This window comes from Sphaeramia orbicularis, chromosome 12, assembly GCF_902148855.1.
Source record: "Sphaeramia orbicularis chromosome 12, fSphaOr1.1, whole genome shotgun sequence".
Classification (NCBI taxonomy): domain Eukaryota; kingdom Metazoa; phylum Chordata; class Actinopteri; order Kurtiformes; family Apogonidae; genus Sphaeramia; species Sphaeramia orbicularis.
In genome coordinates, this window is record NC_043968.1 from 57,380,656 (window position 1) to 57,399,539 (window position 18,884).

The 18,884-nt window shown below is 38.5% G+C and overlaps 1 protein-coding gene across 1 annotated transcript in view; it reads left to right on the forward strand.

The window, feature by feature from the left end:
* Positions 1-18,884, forward strand: part of LOC115430601 (solute carrier family 12 member 2-like) — a 52,664-nt gene that overhangs the window by 21,025 nt on the left and 12,755 nt on the right. The window contains 6 exon segments of the mRNA XM_030150698.1: positions 1,684-1,763; positions 2,665-2,808; positions 4,431-4,478; positions 7,860-7,982; positions 10,672-10,724; positions 10,726-10,784. Coding sequence (XP_030006558.1) covers positions 1,684-1,763; positions 2,665-2,808; positions 4,431-4,478; positions 7,860-7,982; positions 10,672-10,724; positions 10,726-10,784 — 507 coding nt within the window.

Genomic DNA, 18,884 nt, shown 5'->3' on the forward strand with positions numbered 1-18,884 from the left:
ACAGTAAGTAGTTCAGTGGTTGCAACCTTTGTGGTACAATGATGCAGAAAAGGCAAATAGGTAAGTGTAAATTTGCTAAACATGCCAAAAAAAGGCCATTTTTCCATTTTTTCCATTTAAAGCCTTACTGCAGTTGAACTAACGTCATCCATTTTTCACAGTAAAATTTTGCTGCTGCATGAATCTGCAGCAGTGTTTTGGAGGCGCATGAATACTGAATGAGGACTTTCTTTTGATAGTAACACTTAAATTTGTGAGCAGCAGGGTGGAGCATACTTTCTAACAACCGGGCCAGATCCAGAGGTACAAAACGGCACCTAATCTGAAAAAGGTCATGAAAAATGTGGTCGAATATAAAGAAATGATGGAGATTGGCTCATTGGTGACATCATTGCTTGGAGATATCTGTTTAATAATTGGCAATTCAGTGCCATGTTGGATGTTGAAAGGTGAGGTTGAACCTGACGCCTCTGCTCAGCAAACGATCTGATCTAATTCTAATAAGTCGGTCTTTACCCACATTTTTCTGGGGTGATGATTAAGCAGAGACCCCTCGACTCCCATTGTGGAGCTTTAAAATTATGTAATAATTACCTTGAGTCTGTAAGTTAGGTTTAAAAGAAAACCAGCAGGAGCATAAAAGCTTGAAAATGAAGCCAGCACAAGTCTTTTAAAGTGTAAAACAACTGTGGCAGCTAGAATAACCTTGTTCTATTCGATTTTAAACCATCCTCTGGGCATCACGTGGTGTCATTAGCTCAAGTTAGCATCATTTGAGTATAGCAAATCATGGCCTGTTAGCTAACCAGCAACTTGTGCTTATACATTATAAGAAGTTGGCATCATATATTAACCCTTAGCAAATAGATATTAATAGGTGTTATTTAACATGACATCTCCCAGTTATCAGTGGTAACATTAAAATTAACTTGGTCAGTTTAATCCCAAGTTCTTCCCCAGCTCCACCCTCTTGTCCAAATATGGTCACTTAACAGCTCAAGGCTTTGAAGCAATGGTCCATCTATGTCTTTTACTTTATTTTATTTAGTTTATTACTTCATTGTATGGACAATCCCAATTAATGAACTGTATCAATAACAGTAAAAGGGGCAGCTTTAGCTAACATGGCTAGTGTCCTGCTGTAGTCCCCGGCCTGAAGACAATAGGCACCCTAAAAAAACAATATATTACAGCACATTAATTGAAAAGAGAGAGTTAAGATAGCTAAGAGATAAGATAAACAATGTATTTATGCTACACACACTCTTCATGTAGCTGTAGCTGCTCAGGGATACAGTGTTAACCCATGTGAAATCCTGTTTCCCTGCTGAACCCTAATTCAGTCATGTGAGCCTGTGAGTGGTGGACTTATGCTGAATGAGTTCCTCATTGTAAAGTGTGGGGATTATCGCATTAGAGCTCAAGGTCACACATGTGGCAGCCCCACAATATTAAAATCACTGCTAATACGCTAAGCAATGTGGCCTTTACTTTCCATTCAGTGAGTAGCTGTAGCAGCGTCTAGTCTATTAAGTTCAACAAAGGTCTTTGAACTGGACGTGAAAATGTTGCAGTTTGTGAAACAATCCATGTCCTTCAGCATCGTGTCTCTGTTCAGTGCAGCATGCCATGGTTCATCCCACTGCTGATGTCCATCTTTTATTCATGTGTTTTTCCTCTCAGTGATGCCTTTGACTTCCAGTACGGTGCTGTTATTCTGCGTCTGAAAGAGGGACTGGATGTGTCCCACATCCAAGGACAAGGTACTAAGCACATGCATGCGCTTATAGGTTGAATCCATGACACTGTAATGAGTGACAATCAAGATTTCTGTATATACAGTAAATACAGATGATTCACAGTTTACATGTTTTTGGATGTGAACAACTCAAGACAAAACATGCAAAGCGTTCATTTTTAAGGAAGTATTAAAACTGTACACTATATATGTGCCATATCCTCCTGAGACCCAGCACTGCATTTTTTGTCCTCTGTAGGGGACAAGAGTTTCACAGCTTTATTAAAAGAACAAAGCAAAAAACAAAACATGTTGGTCACTGCAAAGGACATTCTATTAAAAAAAAAGTATCTCAAGAACCTGTTGCATCATGTTGTTTCCAATGTAAAAAAGCCCAAACTTTTACTTTCCTGGGTCTCAGGAGGATATGAACAAACGGTAACACAAAAGCAGAATGTCAGCCTGCATTATTTTTCTGAGAAATTATTTGAGGTAAAACTAAAGGAAGCATCTTCACAACTATTATACCACAACAAACAAGCTTCATTTTGAATTTTTGTGGAATGAGGAAAGTGTCCAATATAGAAAGTATATAGACTTTTTACAAAGTTTACTCAGGACAATCATACTTAAAAAAAAAATAAATAAATAACCCTTTACATCTCACTGAAGATACATGTTGGATAAGTATCTCAGATCAGACTACTTTAAAACATAAAAAGTAGCAGTAAAGACATGGTCAATACTCTCATTAAAAAAAAAAATAAAATAAAAATATATACATATAAACACATTATTTACACAATTAGATCAGCAATCAGAACTTCTCTGATCACTTGAATATTGTGTAAAGACAGTTTTTTCCCCTCTTGTTTCATTTTTCTTCCACCTCCATCTTCTTCCCTTCTGCTTCTGTTTCCTTCCAGATGAGTTGCTTTCCTCCCAGGAGAAGTCATCAGGGATGAAAGATGTGATTGTGTCCATAGACACCAGCAAAGACTCAGATGCTGATTCATCTAAGCCATCCTCCAAGGCTACCAGCCTTCAGAACAGTCCTGCCATCCAGAAAGGTCAGAGCTCTTCAGCATCATCTGTTTGTTTTATTCCCTTTTATCCAGCGAGTGGATATATACGTATATACTGTATATAGATGTTCTGTTGGTTTGATGTGGGCCCTGTTTGTGTGTATACTTGTGTTTATGTGTATATTTCTATTTGTGTTACACCAACGTCATTACAGGTTACAGCAGAAGAAAGCTTTCCTTCCAGGAAGTCAGTTTAACACCATTTCAGAGATCTCCCTTAACCCATCAATGGCTTCCCTTATTCTGCCTACACACACACACACACACACACACACACACACACAAACTGCCCTGAGAGGAAGTCGCCTTGGTGACCCATGACCCCAGTCGTCCCACTGGGCCCAGTTTTGTTAGTCCACAGATGTCTTGGGCTACACTGTGTGCTTATGTATGTGTGTGTGTTTGTGTGTGGATTTGTCAGTGTGTGAATAAGTGCCACCCACTCCTCACAGAGCAAACAAACAAAGAAGTAATTCCCAGATTGTGGGAACTATTGTCCCTAACATTCCCAACTACAGCCTGAACACCAGACCTCATCCAGGCTGGATTCATGAAACTGGATATTTTACACTGTAAAAACATTGCTCCACAGCTCCACTAGTGGTCAAAATCCCCACATGATACCTTTAATCTACCAAAGTAATCCCCACAGGAAGTGTTTAGGTTTCATAAGCAACTCTAGCTCTCTGAGTAACATGAGTAAGCTTTGTTCAGTTGTGACATGACTGGAATTGGTGTTAGCATTTAGTGGTATTTTCAGTTTGCAATAAGTAATCAGTAATTAGGCTCAAAGAATCCAGATATAACGACGTAACCAACATGTGCAGGACATAGAAAAGTGACAAAACATGAAAAAGCATGAGTAGTAATGCTGACTGTGACCTGTCCGTGTTGTAGTTTTTATCAGATCTTGCACATTAAACACCTATATTCACCCTTTAAAGCCACAAAAAGCATCAGCGTGAAGATGAACACTGTGATATTCTAATCCTCTTAGTTTATTAAGCCTCAACCACTGCCCAGATCCCCTCCCCTCCTCTCTGTGGAGCTCATTTCCATTCTGACTCACCTTCTCAGTGTGTGAGAGTTTCGTTTTAATCCAAGGCTCGTCTCAGCGGAGGACCTGGGCTTTGAGAATTAAACTGATTCAAGCGTATTTAATACTCTCACATGTCCACACAAGTTGTTCTTACCAACTGGGCGGTCGAAGCCTGTTTTATTTCTACAAACGTAGAGTCCTGGCTCCGAGCTGCTGGGTTTTGTTCAGATCAGGCTTGAGAAATCTCCAGAAATTGGGGAGAAGTAGCTGCCAGTGGAAAAAGGTTGTTGTTTTTCCATGAGCCTCAGTGCCAGTGTGTTGGAATGAAGCTGCACGTCTCCTCTGCACTGCACAGAACTTCATGTGTAATATATACTGCATGTTTTAACTGTGGTTTTTTTTGGTTTTTTTTTAAATTATTTTATTTTGCAACTGCATATTCTCAGTAGGAATCCATTTCATCTGGATTCACGACCAAGAAACTGCAGTTTTCATGTCATATTTCCAGTTCACCTCAGCTGTGTTGTATTTTTTCTTTCTCTCTTTCCTTTTGTCTCTCATGTCACAGATGATGAAGATGATGGCAAAGCCCCAACTCAGCCCCTGTTGAAAAAAGGCAGGACATCCATTTTTTATTGAGTTGCCTTAAAACCTCTCTCTTCGCTTTTCTAATCGCTCTCTAGTCTAAGTATCTCTCTCTTTTTCGCAGCTCCTGCATCCTTGCTTCATATTTTCCTTCCCCTCATCTTCATTTTTCAACCTCTGCGTTGAATTCCTCTTGTAATAACACACTGTCCTGCGCCTCGCTGTCGCTGCCTTGTGTCTTTTCCTTGTCTGTGCCTGTTTCCGGCCTGCTAGCTTCTTGGCTAAGAGGAATAACATCTAGTCTTTCCTTTCTCAATCCTAGTCTGAAGCTGTATGTAATAGTGCCTTTAAGTCAAAACAAGTCTTGAATATCTAACGTTGTGTGTTTGTGCCAACAGTTCAATTTCCTCCAAACTGTCTGTACTGTCTCTTGCTTCTTCTCTCTGGAGGTGACAGTTTGTGTGCTGCTTTCTTTTCCAGGATGAAAACTCTTCTTCTGTTTTCATGTTTCTAACTCTGAACTCTCTCAGCTTCTCTCCCTGTTTGTTTGCTGTCCTGTTTAATGTGAATATTGATTCATTAAAGGTATAATTTGTAATATTTCATCTTTAAAACCCTCAAAAGTAACTGAAATAATCGTCAGAGTGCGAGGAAATGAGACTTAACATGTTAATGTATTATATTACATTCTGTACAACAGCTAGCATGCTAACCAGCTAGCTCCACTCCATCCTGTCTCATTTTACCACATTCTAACACTTGTAAGTAGGGAGTTAATTTCAACTTCATTCTGCCATTTGTCCAACGTGAGAAGAAGTTGCAGAGCTGCTGTGATCTATATATTCAATAGCTAACGCTGCCAAAATGCTAATATGCTAATGATTAGCATCTTTTCTTTACACTACATCTTTAAGCAGTACAAAAAATATACAGGCTTTTACCTACTTCAGAATGTAATATGTGTTAAAACCAGAAAACTAAGCACCAAAGTCAACAGGCGTCTTTGACAAAAACAGTAATTTAATCACATGTAACACAAGAGTTGATGTTTTTTCACTTTCTCTGTCAGTGTCTACGTTTACTCTACCAGCTGTAGTTATTTAATACCAATTCAATGCTCAGATCAGGTTTGTTTTGTTTGATCAGTCATAATAGTTTTTATAATGTGGCCAACATCAGATTCCAGTGTAACATGGAACTGAGCCACATGCACAAAAGCAGTGGAGTTAGAAGTGTTCATTCAAGGGCACATTCCCTGCAGTAAAAAGAACTAATATACACAGTGAAAATGCTCCAATAGTGGGAGAAGTTGTGCATTCAGAACCTTACTTTTAAATATCATCAATAGTCATTGTACTGTAAAAATGTCCCTGTCAGTTTTTTACTATTGAATAGGATTTTTTGGATTCAATTTTGTTGATGCATTCATATATATGTTACATCTGAACACGTTTATAACGTGACGAATCTCGATGTAAAATGATGTGAAAGTTCAGATCTGATTGAAGATGCATTGAAAATATCAGATGAGTGTCTGATTCAGGATCTCATTTGGAGTGGTGTTATTGTATGTGATGCTGTTCACACTGTCATGAACAAAAACAAAAAAAACAGTCACATATGATCTGGTTTTGGCTTCTTCCCCCTGCAGTGTGAATGTAGACCATCAGTTTATTTTCTATTTCAGATTCTTACTAATGTGTTAAAAAACCAAAGTCCCAAATAACACAAATACAGATGAACAGGTGAACACACAATAAACCACTAACTCCTGTGTCCTGTTAAATCCAGGTTTTAGTCAAGGGGGTCTGACTTTGAAGAGAGCTTAGTTTATAGCAACATATCAACACCATTTCATTTTTATGGCACTCTACATAAAGTAAAAGCATTGGTGTATTTTTGTACCGTTAAATCAAGATACTGATCACATATTAGCTGTTGGAATTTACTTTTAAATTATTTCTGTGTAGTTGCAGCTAATGAACCAATTCTGACTACACAGTAAAGACATTGAATAATCTGATCACAGCAGAGTAGAACTTCACAAACAAACATGGACCATTTTTGGTAGTTTTCAGTCTTGTCCAATATTGCATCTTAATGGTAAAATCCTGTCCCCTCTGTTTATGGTGGGGTTTATTTTTTAGGGTTAATCTTACAAATTATACCTTTATGGAGTACTCCCTGGTGCAGAATTTTCCATAGTATTGCTTGAATATTTGCTTAAAGTAAGTTAATCATCCATACTAAGGAAAACATTTATCCTTTAAAAACTTAAAGCAGATTTTATCAGAAACGTGATATTTGACGTTTCTCTACTTGTGTTACTGTTACAGTGTTTAAGTCCTTTCCGTTATTCTGTAACTGACACTTGACGCCTTATTTACTGTGTCAGTGATTAGCCACATTTTAATTTACATTTGTAGCATTTGTTATTTGTGAATGTTCTGACTTCAAGGCAGCGACTGTTTTCCATTTATTTTAGTGCAAATCAATCAGTGCTCATATGATTTGTCCAAAATCAGTAGATAACAATTTCACCATCATTTGTTGCAATTTGCTGAAATATCATATTTGCTGGATCAGTTGAGTATCTTCTTACACTTCATATAATCAAGACTTTAACATTCAGTAAAAGTCAAACTGGTCAGTAATATAGGTCAATCATTGATCCTGAACTAAATTGGAAACCTTGGCTGTCTGGAACCCAGAATCAAATAAAAAAAACATTATCCTACATCCTTAAGAAATTTTGGAAATGTACCCCTTTGCAGATTATCTAGAGAAAGTTGTATGCTCATAACTTAAATGCAGTGTTTCCTAATATGTCTTGACCTGTTAATTATTATGGAAAGACTGAATTCCTGAAGTCAACTGAAATATTACATCACAGTTTTGAGTTTTTACCCTGAAATTCTGTTTATTTCTAAGTATAATCTTTCACTGCATGTCTGGCACATTAAACTAACTGCCTCCATGTTTCTGAAGACACTAGAGATGCACTGATCATCAAATTGTAGCCCAGTAACAATTTATCTAACTGGTGGTTTTTACCCCTTGGCCAACTTCTGGCCGAAGGGGTGTTACAATCATTTTGTTTACATGTGCTTTCTTTGTTTTCATGTCATTCTGTTGCTGACTGCTACATAAACTCACATTTTCAAACAGTGAACTTGAATTAATCTCAATTCCCTGTGGATGAGATGTTCAGTGAATAGATTGGTGCATCCTGAGAACACACAGATCACAACTTTAGTATTGAGATTTGATAGATTTGTCCTTTTAGTTTCACTTTACACAAAGCAGCATAACTCTGACCTGACACTGTAAATCCTACTGGATTTTACGTCTAAATACACTTTTCTCCCGTCCGTCTTGTGTTTTGTGTGTTTTTTTGCCACTGTCTCTCCAGACAAGAAGAGCCCGACTTTACCGCTGAATGTGTCCGACCAGAGGCTGCTGGAGGCCAGCCAGCAGTTCCAGCAGAAACAGGGCAAAGGCACCGTGGATGTGTGGTGGCTGTTTGATGACGGAGGTGAGGCTAGAACGAATAGAGACAACTCCATCGGTTTTTGGACAGCAGCCAATAGTGGGCTTAAACAAATTTATGTACTAAGCTCTAGCAGCTCAGACATAACCCAGATTTAGAGAGGGCACTGATACGGCTGTAGAAACAAACACTGGTAACACCCTTAACATTTAATGATCATATGACACCATAGGTATGTATTTTTACTTCTTGAGACCCAGCAATGGGTTTTGTCCTCTGTAGGGGAGAAGAGTTTCACAGCTTTACTTCAAAAAATATCCACTGCAAAAGACATACCTTTAAAAAAAATAATAAGTGTCTGAAAAAGCTGTTGCATTATACAGTTTCAATCAAGACAATTATTTCATGTAAAAAAGCCTAATCTGTTATTTTCCTGGGTCTCATGAGGTTAAGAGGCTTCTTCCATAGCAGTGATTAGATGTAGACTTAGACAAACTTTCATGATCCACAAGGGAAATTACTTGGTCGCAATAGTTCAGTTTCATACAAAAACACTCTTTGAAAAACACTAGCCAAAAAAAACAAACAAAAAAGTATTTACAATGAGTGTAAGTGGAGAAGCTTTTCTTTTAAAGCTGTGTTTGACTTTCGTCACCAATTTTTCATAAAGTCTGTTAAACCTTAGTCATAGCCTAAGTATCACAAATCAGTAAGTCTTTCTGTGATAATACACCTGATTCTCTTCCCTCACAGTGAACAATTTTGAAGTGTACTCCACCATAAATAATCCATGTTTGTTGTTGTTGCTGCTACTGCTCCACGAAGCCGCAGTAGCAGCAACAACAAACATGTCGACCAAGCTAAAGCGGGTGCGCAGAACTCTGCTTCCCACAAAGCACGTTGCGACAAATTTCCAAAATTGCCCAAGTGACCTACCAGCTGTGGTTGTAAACTTATGGATTGTTTATGGTGGAATACACTTTGAAATTGTTCACCGTGAGGGAAAGAGATTCAGGTGTGTGATCACAGAAAGACTTTGGATTTGTGATACTTAGGCTATGACTGGGGTTTTACAGATCTGATGAAAAATTGGTGACAAAAGTCATACGAAGCTTTAATGTATAGCTTAACATCCTCAAATTACCGGTCAGTCATGTTTATTTTCATTTCATTTCATTTCATTTATTTCGTTCATGGGTGTTGCATTTCATCAGCAAACATTCAATAATCATTCAGTAAACAAACATGTACACATCCATACTCGAAAAGGAGCAGGATGAAGAAAATCTTATATTTCCTTCCCCCCTTCTAAATAATAATAACTTTAATGGTCAGCCATACACAACTAGCTGTAAAATCATACTGTATAAAGTAAGACAAACCAAACTAAATACATCCAAAGATAGTACAAAATGAAAACAAAACAAGTGCAAAACTACATGTCCAGAAAGTACAAAACAGAGATAAATATATAACTGACGAAATGATGCAAAAACATTATACCAGACCAAAATAAGCAAATATGTGACAAGATGCAGTACAATACAAAGCAAAATGTCAAACTTATAACTGTTCATATAATCTCATTGTTCTTTCTTTATATACTTTTTTTCAGTTGGAATATGTTTTGACAGTCCTTCAGCTCATTATAAAGAGAATTCACACAGTTTAACACCCACCTACTGATACACATCTGCTTCAAAGTTGTCTGTGCACACTGGTGCTTGAAATGACCTTTCCTTCTATGCTCTTCACTCTGAAGTGAACAAACAGTTCTTGTAATTTAGCTGGTAGTGCTTTACTTTTGGCCTTGAACATAACAAGTAAAGTCTGTAGCTTAACTAGCTCCTGCCATTTCAGTAATCCAGAATTAATAAATAATGTATTAGTGTGTTCCTGATCGTTTTTGTTCTTTGATTCAATTCTAAGATAGTAGGACAGTGGAAAATGTCATTTGAGATGAACGGAGCGGAGGGGATAATATTCTAAGAAAAATGTAAATTATGTCGTTTTATTTTTGTACACTGCAAAAATGTTACATGTAATGCTAACACTTTAATCTCAGAGTATCTGAGTTGAAAGTTTCTCTAAAATCACTCCCCTTTAACCTAAACTGGCCCGTGTATGTCATGAAGACAGTACCTTAGGAAGGATAACACAGAGATCATGTAATTATGCTGTACTTTATTGTGGGTTTTTTCATGTAGTGTTTCTTATTAAATAGGTTCACCTTGAATTGAATATTGATAAAATACTTGTACTATAGACCACATCATTAATTTAAACAAGTTGGGTCCAATGCCTGTTTTGATCTGGAAACAGATGTGGATGCTTTAATTAGCAACAGAAGTCCAAAGAAAATCAAACTGTAAACCAGGACACGTCCATCAGTGATTAGTGGCGCTGACAGAGCCAATATGCTCATTTGAATCGTTGTCTTTTGGCCTGAATGTCTATGGGTGTGTGTCACCACAGCAGGGTTCGATAATGTGGCCTAAGGCATGACTCGTTTTTAAAGACACCGTAGCTTGTGACACTTCAGATCTGTTTCATCATCATTATTTCAGACAGACTCTGTCCTGGCAGGCAGATCTGTCACTGCTCAGTCCTGAAGTTCACCTCCACATTAGCAGACGCCTCCAACAGGAATTACATGTTTGTTTCTACACCACATGCTCCGTGTCATGAGTCTGATGTGTGTTTCTGTAAAGCAGTTTGATGTGCTTCCATCCAGGTCTGACCCTGCTGATCCCATACCTGCTGACCAACAAGAAGAGGTGGAAGGACCTGCAAAATCCGCGTTTTCATCGGAGGCAAAATCAACAGGATTGACCACGACCGCAGAGCGTAAGTGCTCTACTTCCCCTTCATCCATTATGTCCTGTAAACCGGCGCACATTAAGGCCTCTGCTGGAACTGCTCATTCTACACCAATGACGACCATGCTGTATTTTACAATAGAACCAGACTAAAACAACACACAGTAAACACGTGTGCTGTAAATAAATGATGATTAGATTATAATGGTTTGTGATGACGGAATATTAGGGCAACATTGAGGCACAAATCTGGTTATTGATTATAATATATTGGGATAAAAGCCTGAATTCAATCTATGAAAAAAGTCATTGATATTATGAGATTAGTATTACACTGAACAAAAATATAAATGCAACACTTTTGTTTTTGCTCCCATTTTTCATGAGCTGAACTCAAAGATCTAAAACTTTTTCTGTGTACACACAAGGTTTATTTCTCTCAAATATTGTTCACAAATCTGTCTACATTTGTGTTAGTGAACACTTCTTTGCTGAGATAATCCATCCACCTCACAGGTGTGGCATATCAAGATGCTGATTAGACAGCAGGATTATTGCACAGGTGTGCCTTAGGCTGGCCACAATAAAAAAAAAAATCTAAAATGTGCAGTTTTATCACACAGCACAATGCCACAGAGACACAAGTTTTGAGGGAATATGGAATTGGCATGCTGACTTCAAGAATCTCCACCAGCGCTTTTGCCTGTGAATTGAATGTTCATTTCTCTACCATAAGCCATGCTCCAAAGCTGTTTCAGAGAATTCATGAAGACGGCGTGAGGAAAATGGTGGTCACACCAAATACTGACTGGTTTTCTGACCCCCTCTGGACCACCCAATACAGTAAAAGTGCACATTTTAGAGTGGCTTTTTATTGTGGCCAGCCTAAGGCACACCTGTGCAATAATCCTGCTGTCTAATCAGCATCCTGATATGCCTCACCTGTGAGGTGATGGATTATCTCAGCAAAGGACAAGGAGAAGTGCTCACTAACACAGATTTAGACAAATTATGAACAATATTTGAGAGAAATGGGCCCTTTTGTGTACATAGAAAAAGTTTTCGATTGTTGAGTTCAGCTCATGAAAAATGGGAGAAAAAATGGGAAAAAGTGTTGCGTTATATTTTTGTTCAGTGTATATTTTGAGGGAAAAAGTCAAAATATTATACGAACAAAGCTGCAATATGTTGAGAGGCAAAAACAAACTACTATAAATGTAAATGTAAAAAAAATGTAGGCTGTTTTTAATGACCTAAAAGACCCATAGATTCCATCATGGTTTGGCAGTGTATTCTAAAATAAACATGGACCATCACAGGGTTCTGCTGTGGTAAAGCAGCCAGAGCTCATGCTTTCCTTTCAGCACCACACCTCATCTGCTCAGCTGCTGTTGACAACATGACACACACCAAGTGGTCTGCAGCAACATAAGCTGTATTTCTGTTCAACCAAGATACCAACCATAGGTGTTGTGTTGATGAGCATTTGGGCTTGTGTTGTGACCCAGAAATCACATCCTGTTATTGGCCATTTCATAAACCAGAAACTTATATCAGTATTATTACATGAGTGTTTACAATATATTTGCACTAATATGGATGAAAATCTGCGGCATATGTTATGACATAACAAAGTACAAATATTTTGTGACTGTTCCTGTGAGTTTTCAGTATCTAAGATAAGACATGGTAAGACTTTTTTGATCCCACTGTAGGGAAATTACATTGTTTACAGCAGCAAAATAACAGAATAAGTGGCAGATGACAGGCAGAACATATAAGAGTGAAACGGGAAAATATAAGAGTAGTAGTATGTGTACTTCACTTGAGTATTTCTTTTTTCACAGATATCTAATGCTTTCTGCTCCTTATATTTCAAAACAGGGGTGTTTCTTTGGCTTTAATCCACTTGAGGGTCATTTTTCGTTATGTTAATTTCATATCATAGCATTCCTTCACAACATCAACACAGTTTTGTTTTTTTACATGAGTGGATACAACAATAGGAAACACAAGGACAACACAATGTTATGCATCTGTTGGTGCATGTCACACAGTAAATAGAACAAGACAACTCGAATCAGCGCGTATACTTCTATCATAGACTACTTCTTCACAGGTATCTGTACTTCCTGCTGGAGTAAAGACAGTGTGTACTTTTGTTACCTTTACTTTTGCATCCTGTACATCATGTTGTGCAGACTGAACAGTAAACACAGCCTTTTTGTTTTGCATGTAGACAACATTATGCACCATTAAATACTGCTTATCTGCTCAGTTAGCTGCTGTGAGTCACTCTGTGGTCATGGATGTTACTGTTCCCGTCAGTGAACCAAGACCCTGAGGACATGCATCACTACTGAGAAAATAAATATGGACAAGAACTCAGGCTTTCCACTGTTGAAATGAAACAGACAGGATGATTCATAAGGTCAGAAAATGACAACATGAACATTTCCTTAGGTGAAAACCGATAGATCAAGTAAGCTCTAAACCAGGGGTGTCAAACTCATTTTAGTTGAGGGTCCACATTCAGCCTGATATGATGTCAAGTGGGTAGGACCAGTAAAATAATAACATAATAACCAATAAATAATGCCAACTCCAAACTTTTCTCTGTTTTAGAGTTAAAAAAGCAACATAACATGAAGAAAATGTTAACATCAAACTGTCCTTTAAAAAAATGTGAACAATCATGTGTGCAGTTTTAACAATACTGTACCTCAGTTTATCATTTACACATGTGCATAACAAAATCACAGTGGATCTACACATACACAAAACATTTGCTAATAGGCACAATATTGTTAAAATTACACTTATTTCTCAACTTCATCTAATTTCAGGTTGTTCATGTTGTGCCCTTTTTGTGCAATATTAGTTTTCAAATATAAATATTTTTCTTGTAATTTCACTTACACTATATTGCCAAAAGTATTGGCTCACCCATCCAAATAATCAGAATCATGTGTTCCACTCACTTCCATGGCCACAGGTGTATAAAATCCAGCACCTAGGCATGCAGACTGCTTTTACAAACACTTGTGAAAGAATGGGTCGCTCTCAGGAGCTCAGTGACTTCCAGCGTGGAACTGTGATAGGATGCCACCTGTGCAACAAATCCAGTCATGAAATTTCCTGGCTCCTAAATATTCCACAGTCAACTGTCAGCTGTATTATAAGAAAGTGGAAGTGTTTGGGAACGACAGCAACTCAGCCACGAAATGGTAGGCCACGTAAACTGACAGAGTGGGTTCAGCGGACGCTGAGACGCATAGTGCGAAGAGGTCGCCAACTTTCTGCAGAGTCATTCGCTACAGACCTCCAAACTTCATGTGGCCTTCAGATTAGCTCAAGAACAGTGTGCAGAGAGCTTCATGGAATGGGTTTCCATGGCCGAGCAGCTGCATCCAAGCCATACATCACCAAGTGCAATGCAAAGCGCCGGATGCAGTGGTGTAAAGCACACCGCCACTGGACTTTAGAGCAGTGGAGGCGCCTTCTCTGGAGTGACCAATCGCGCTTCTCCATCTGGCAATCGGATGGACGGGTCTGGGTTTGGCGGTCGCCAGGAGAACGATACTTGTCGGACCGCATTGTGCCAAGTGTAAAGTTTGGTGGAGGGGGGATTATGGTGTGGGGTTGTTTTTCAGGAGCTGGGCTTGTCCCCTTAGTTCCAGTGAAAGGAACTGGGAATGCTTCAGCATACCAAGACATTTTGGACAATTCCATGCTCCCAACTTTGTGGGAACAGTTTGGAGCTGGCCCCTTCCTCTTCCAACATGACTGTGCACCAGTGCACAAAGCAAGGTCCATAAAGACATGGATGTCAGAGTCTGGTGTGGATGAACTGGACTGGCCTGCACAGAGTCCTGACCTCAACCCCATAGAACACCTTTGGGATGAATTAGAGCGGAGACTGAGAGCCAGGCCTTCTGTCCAGCATCAGTGTGTGACCTCACAAATGCGCTTCTGGAAAAATGGTCAAAAATTCCCATGAACACATTCCTAAACCTTGTGGACAGCCTTCCCAGAAGAGTTGAAGCTGTTATAACTGCAAAGGGTGGACCGACGTCATCTTGAACCCCATAGACTAGGAATGGGATGTCACTTAAATTCATATGCGAGTCAAGGCAGGTGAGCAAATATTTTTGGCAATATAGTGTATGTAAAATACTTAAACTAAAGCGAAGTAAAATGTTTTGAGTTTAACTAGACTGTAACTAAAATTATTTTGATACCCTAATTTTTGTATTTCACAAATTCCTCTGATGGGCCAGACCAGACCCCTTGGTGGGCTGGTTTTGACACCCCTGCTCTAGACTGTCAGATATAAGCTGCCCTTTTCTATATTTTGTACGTCTTAAAAACGCAAGTAAAAAAACCAGAAGTCTCTGCTTATCTGAATATGTGACAGCTGAGTCAGAGGAAAGCACGAGGCTCCTGCAGTCGTGCTTACTGCTGGAATATTTTAGAATTTAGGACATTGTGGCTTCAGAAAAAGTAAAATTTATGACCAAGTTACACAAAGTGAGGTCTACAGCAACTTTGGAAACTCATTTCCAGTGTCATAAAACCACTTTCCTCCTCCTGCAGAAGAGGAAATGAATCTAAATGTCAGTGCTTCCTGTAGTGATCAGTCCTGTTGATTACACATTGTGACTGAACCACCAGCTCGGTCACTGCAAAACAGGCGTCTGTTTTTGGAACAACAGCACATCCTCCTCATCCTGTCGTCTTCCAGGGTAGTTCTAATCCTCCATTAAGTCTTTATCAGAACCACTAGTGTTTGAGCACAAATGGCAAATAGCTTGTTATCGTAGACAAAAGCTCTTCTTATCTCATTTATCTCTTTGTTAATTATTTCATTGTTGTAGATGTCAAACATTTATTATTCATTACACCCTTAACCGAAAGAGGACTGCTACAGGATCCTCCAAAATGACAGTCCTCTCATTGTTAAAGAAATAGCTTCGTAATTTGGAAACTTAAATAACGCAACATGAAAATGTATTGCTTTTTTAAAGATTAGAAAAACTAATGTTGGTTTTTTTTTTTTTTCTTAAAGTTGCCCTATAGGACTTGTGTTTACCCTGGCTTTGGTTAGCAGCTTAAAAAATTCCAAACTGCTTCATATTCATCTAATTCGTCTGTGAATGAAACTGATGATGACCATTCAAGGTGTGGGTTTTGTGTAGAAACCACTGTATTTCTTTTCTACCACTTCACACATTGAGATCAATAGCTGAAGTGGAAGTGCATGAAGTTGATGAGTTACAAATCTGTAACATGAGAGGAAAAAAACAAAGTATGGCCAAGCTAATGTTAGATCATTAGATAACTAACGTCGGTTCCTTCTGCATCTGCCATGCCAGATTTCACTGATGTAGAACATCTTCACTCTTTGTTTTTCATTTGTCAGCCTTTAATCTGTCCGTGACCAGTTCAGGAGAAGGTAAATAAAGTAACATCAATCATAGATGAGTATGAACTGAAGCGATGCTCTGTTGTAAACAGACCAGGACCTCAAACAGGATTTAACCGTTAAACCCTGGGCCATTTGTTTCCAGTCAGAATTATTTCAATGTAATAGAAAACAATGGATTATATGATAGCAGAAGTTCATTCATGTAAAATCAAGTTATGATCAGAAAACAGCAAAGGTAAGACAACATGTGTAATCACCACTTCATAATGTGACCTTTATTTTTGATCTTCTTTGTCTTGTTCAATGAGTTTTAGTGATAGGGGATAGCTTAGCACTGCAAAGTTTATCTCATTGGTCTGTTTTATTAAATTATCCATAACATACACTGGTCTCAGACTGTTAGCTTGTTGTGGATATTTGTCCGTTTCAAGTGCTTGTTTGGATTGTGTTCTGTTGTCCAACATTTGGTTTTAGCTGACATTCTTCAGGTTACAAGGATGTATAGCGTGTGTATATTGCTACGAGCATCGTGTGTCATCACCATGGCAACACAGACATCACTGTGACTGCCCTCAGTACCAGGGGCAACAGCTCTTAAGAGGCTACGACACTTAAAATCACAACCTACTATAGGTAAAACAGTGACTATGAAAAATTACAGTAACCCCTGTATTGAATTAAATAAATGAGCTGACCCCCTTCTGAACCCAAACCGACGCTTCACTAAAGAAGTTACAGTAAATGAGCGAACGGCTTCTGCTGTCATCGACTGTTTGGCCCAGAGATGAGTTTCATTGCACCATGATGTCAGACTTAACAGGCAGATAGTTGGGTCTCACAGGACCACATTTCCCATCTTTCTTTAATATCACAGGCAGGTTAGCAGTTTAGCCCTGTTTTCTGTCTTTAAAACTAATTTATCGAACCACACCCTGGATTCACCTCAATCAATCACAACAATTAACTTCTGAGAGCTATCGTATTTCCTCATTAAATAAACCTGCCATGTGCCCCCCCCCCCCATTCTCTCTCCCTCTCTCTCCCTCTCTCTCATTGTCCCCTACAGCTGCCACCTACGCCCTTTTGTTGGATAAAATTAGCTTGGTACTATCAGCCGATCCTTTTATCTGTGCCTGAGTGGCTCTATGTGCGCTCTGAAATCCCGTTTGTGTTTATTTACCGCACAACAATAAGCAGTCACTTCAACATATTTGTGAAACCTTAGTGTTTCCCCGCCCGCTCTGGTCATAAAACAGTACGTCTTTCCCACAGCTGAGTCAGCTACAGTAAATATTTATACATTTTTCACATATACGTGCTGATCTTTGAGGTGCTACCTAATCTGTTTGTTTTCACAGCTATCTCTAGTGGAAAATGTTCTTTGTTATCTCGAAGAAAATGTTTGTTTTCTCTGCTTTTTAACCTTTATTTTCTTTGTGTGTATTGTGAGTGAACCGACCCTTTACATAGCCTCTTGAACCCAGTTGCCCCTGGTTCAGGAGGGCAGCCACAGTTTATTCTGCGTTGCCATGGTAATGCTACATGACGCTTGCAGGAATATACACGTTCTATACATCTCCATAACCAGAAGAACATCAGTTATCAGTTCAGTGAAACCAGTTGTCGAACAACAGACTGCAACTCAAACAAATCTTTAAAATGGCAAATATCTAAAACTAGCTAACAATCTGAGACCAATGTAAGTCATGATTAATTTAATACAACAGAACAGTGAGACAAACTTTGCAGTGCTAAGCTAACACTAAGCAGACCCAACAGTACAGTATTATTTTTCAACCAGTAAAACTCACTGGAAGAGCTAAAGAAGAGCTAAAATAAAGATCGCATTATGACACGATGATTGCAAGTTTTCAGATTGTAATTTGGTTTAAATGAATAAAACTTGTGCTATCGGCTAAGCCATTGTTTTGTGTTACTATGAAATGATTCCAACTAGAAACAAATGCCCAAGGGTTTAACAGGTTTTAACCCATAAAGACCCAGTATTACTTTTGTGGCAGTTCCCAAATGATTTTTTTCTGTATATTTAACATTTCCAGAGTCATTTTAAAACCATTTATTATAAAATAATTCTCTGTATTTTGCATTTTTCCTGTGAAAATAAGGCATTTTCCAATATTTAATGTACTGATCATGTAGACGCTCATAAAAGCTCAGATTAAAGTTGATTATTATGTCAAAAACAGAGAAAACTGAAGAAAAAGTGACACTTTCAGTAAAGTATATCATTAATTGAACATAAAACAAGTGTCTCCACCCACTGCCACTGATCCAACTCCATGGGTTTTACTGATGAATCAGTGTTGTAGAAGATGACTGTGTTTCCATGTTCACTACGGAGCCTCTGAACGTCCAAATGGGTCATATCTGATGACCATGGAAAGACGAATGACTGTATTTTACATGAATTATTTACATGTATTGATATGATTTGTGGATCAACAGGTATTAAACAGTTTAGCTCAGTAGATGCTTTTGGTCACTGGTGGATGTTTGGGTCTTTATGGGTTAACAGTGGGTTAGTTGAGGGTGATTTGACATTAAAGCATTTTACAGAAATTAGATGCTAAACATGTATATGACCATTAACCAGGAAGGAAATTGGATCACAACAAGTGAAGGATCCACCACCTTTAGGACCCAGACTCGTACTGATGACGACATGTCAGGCCTTATTTC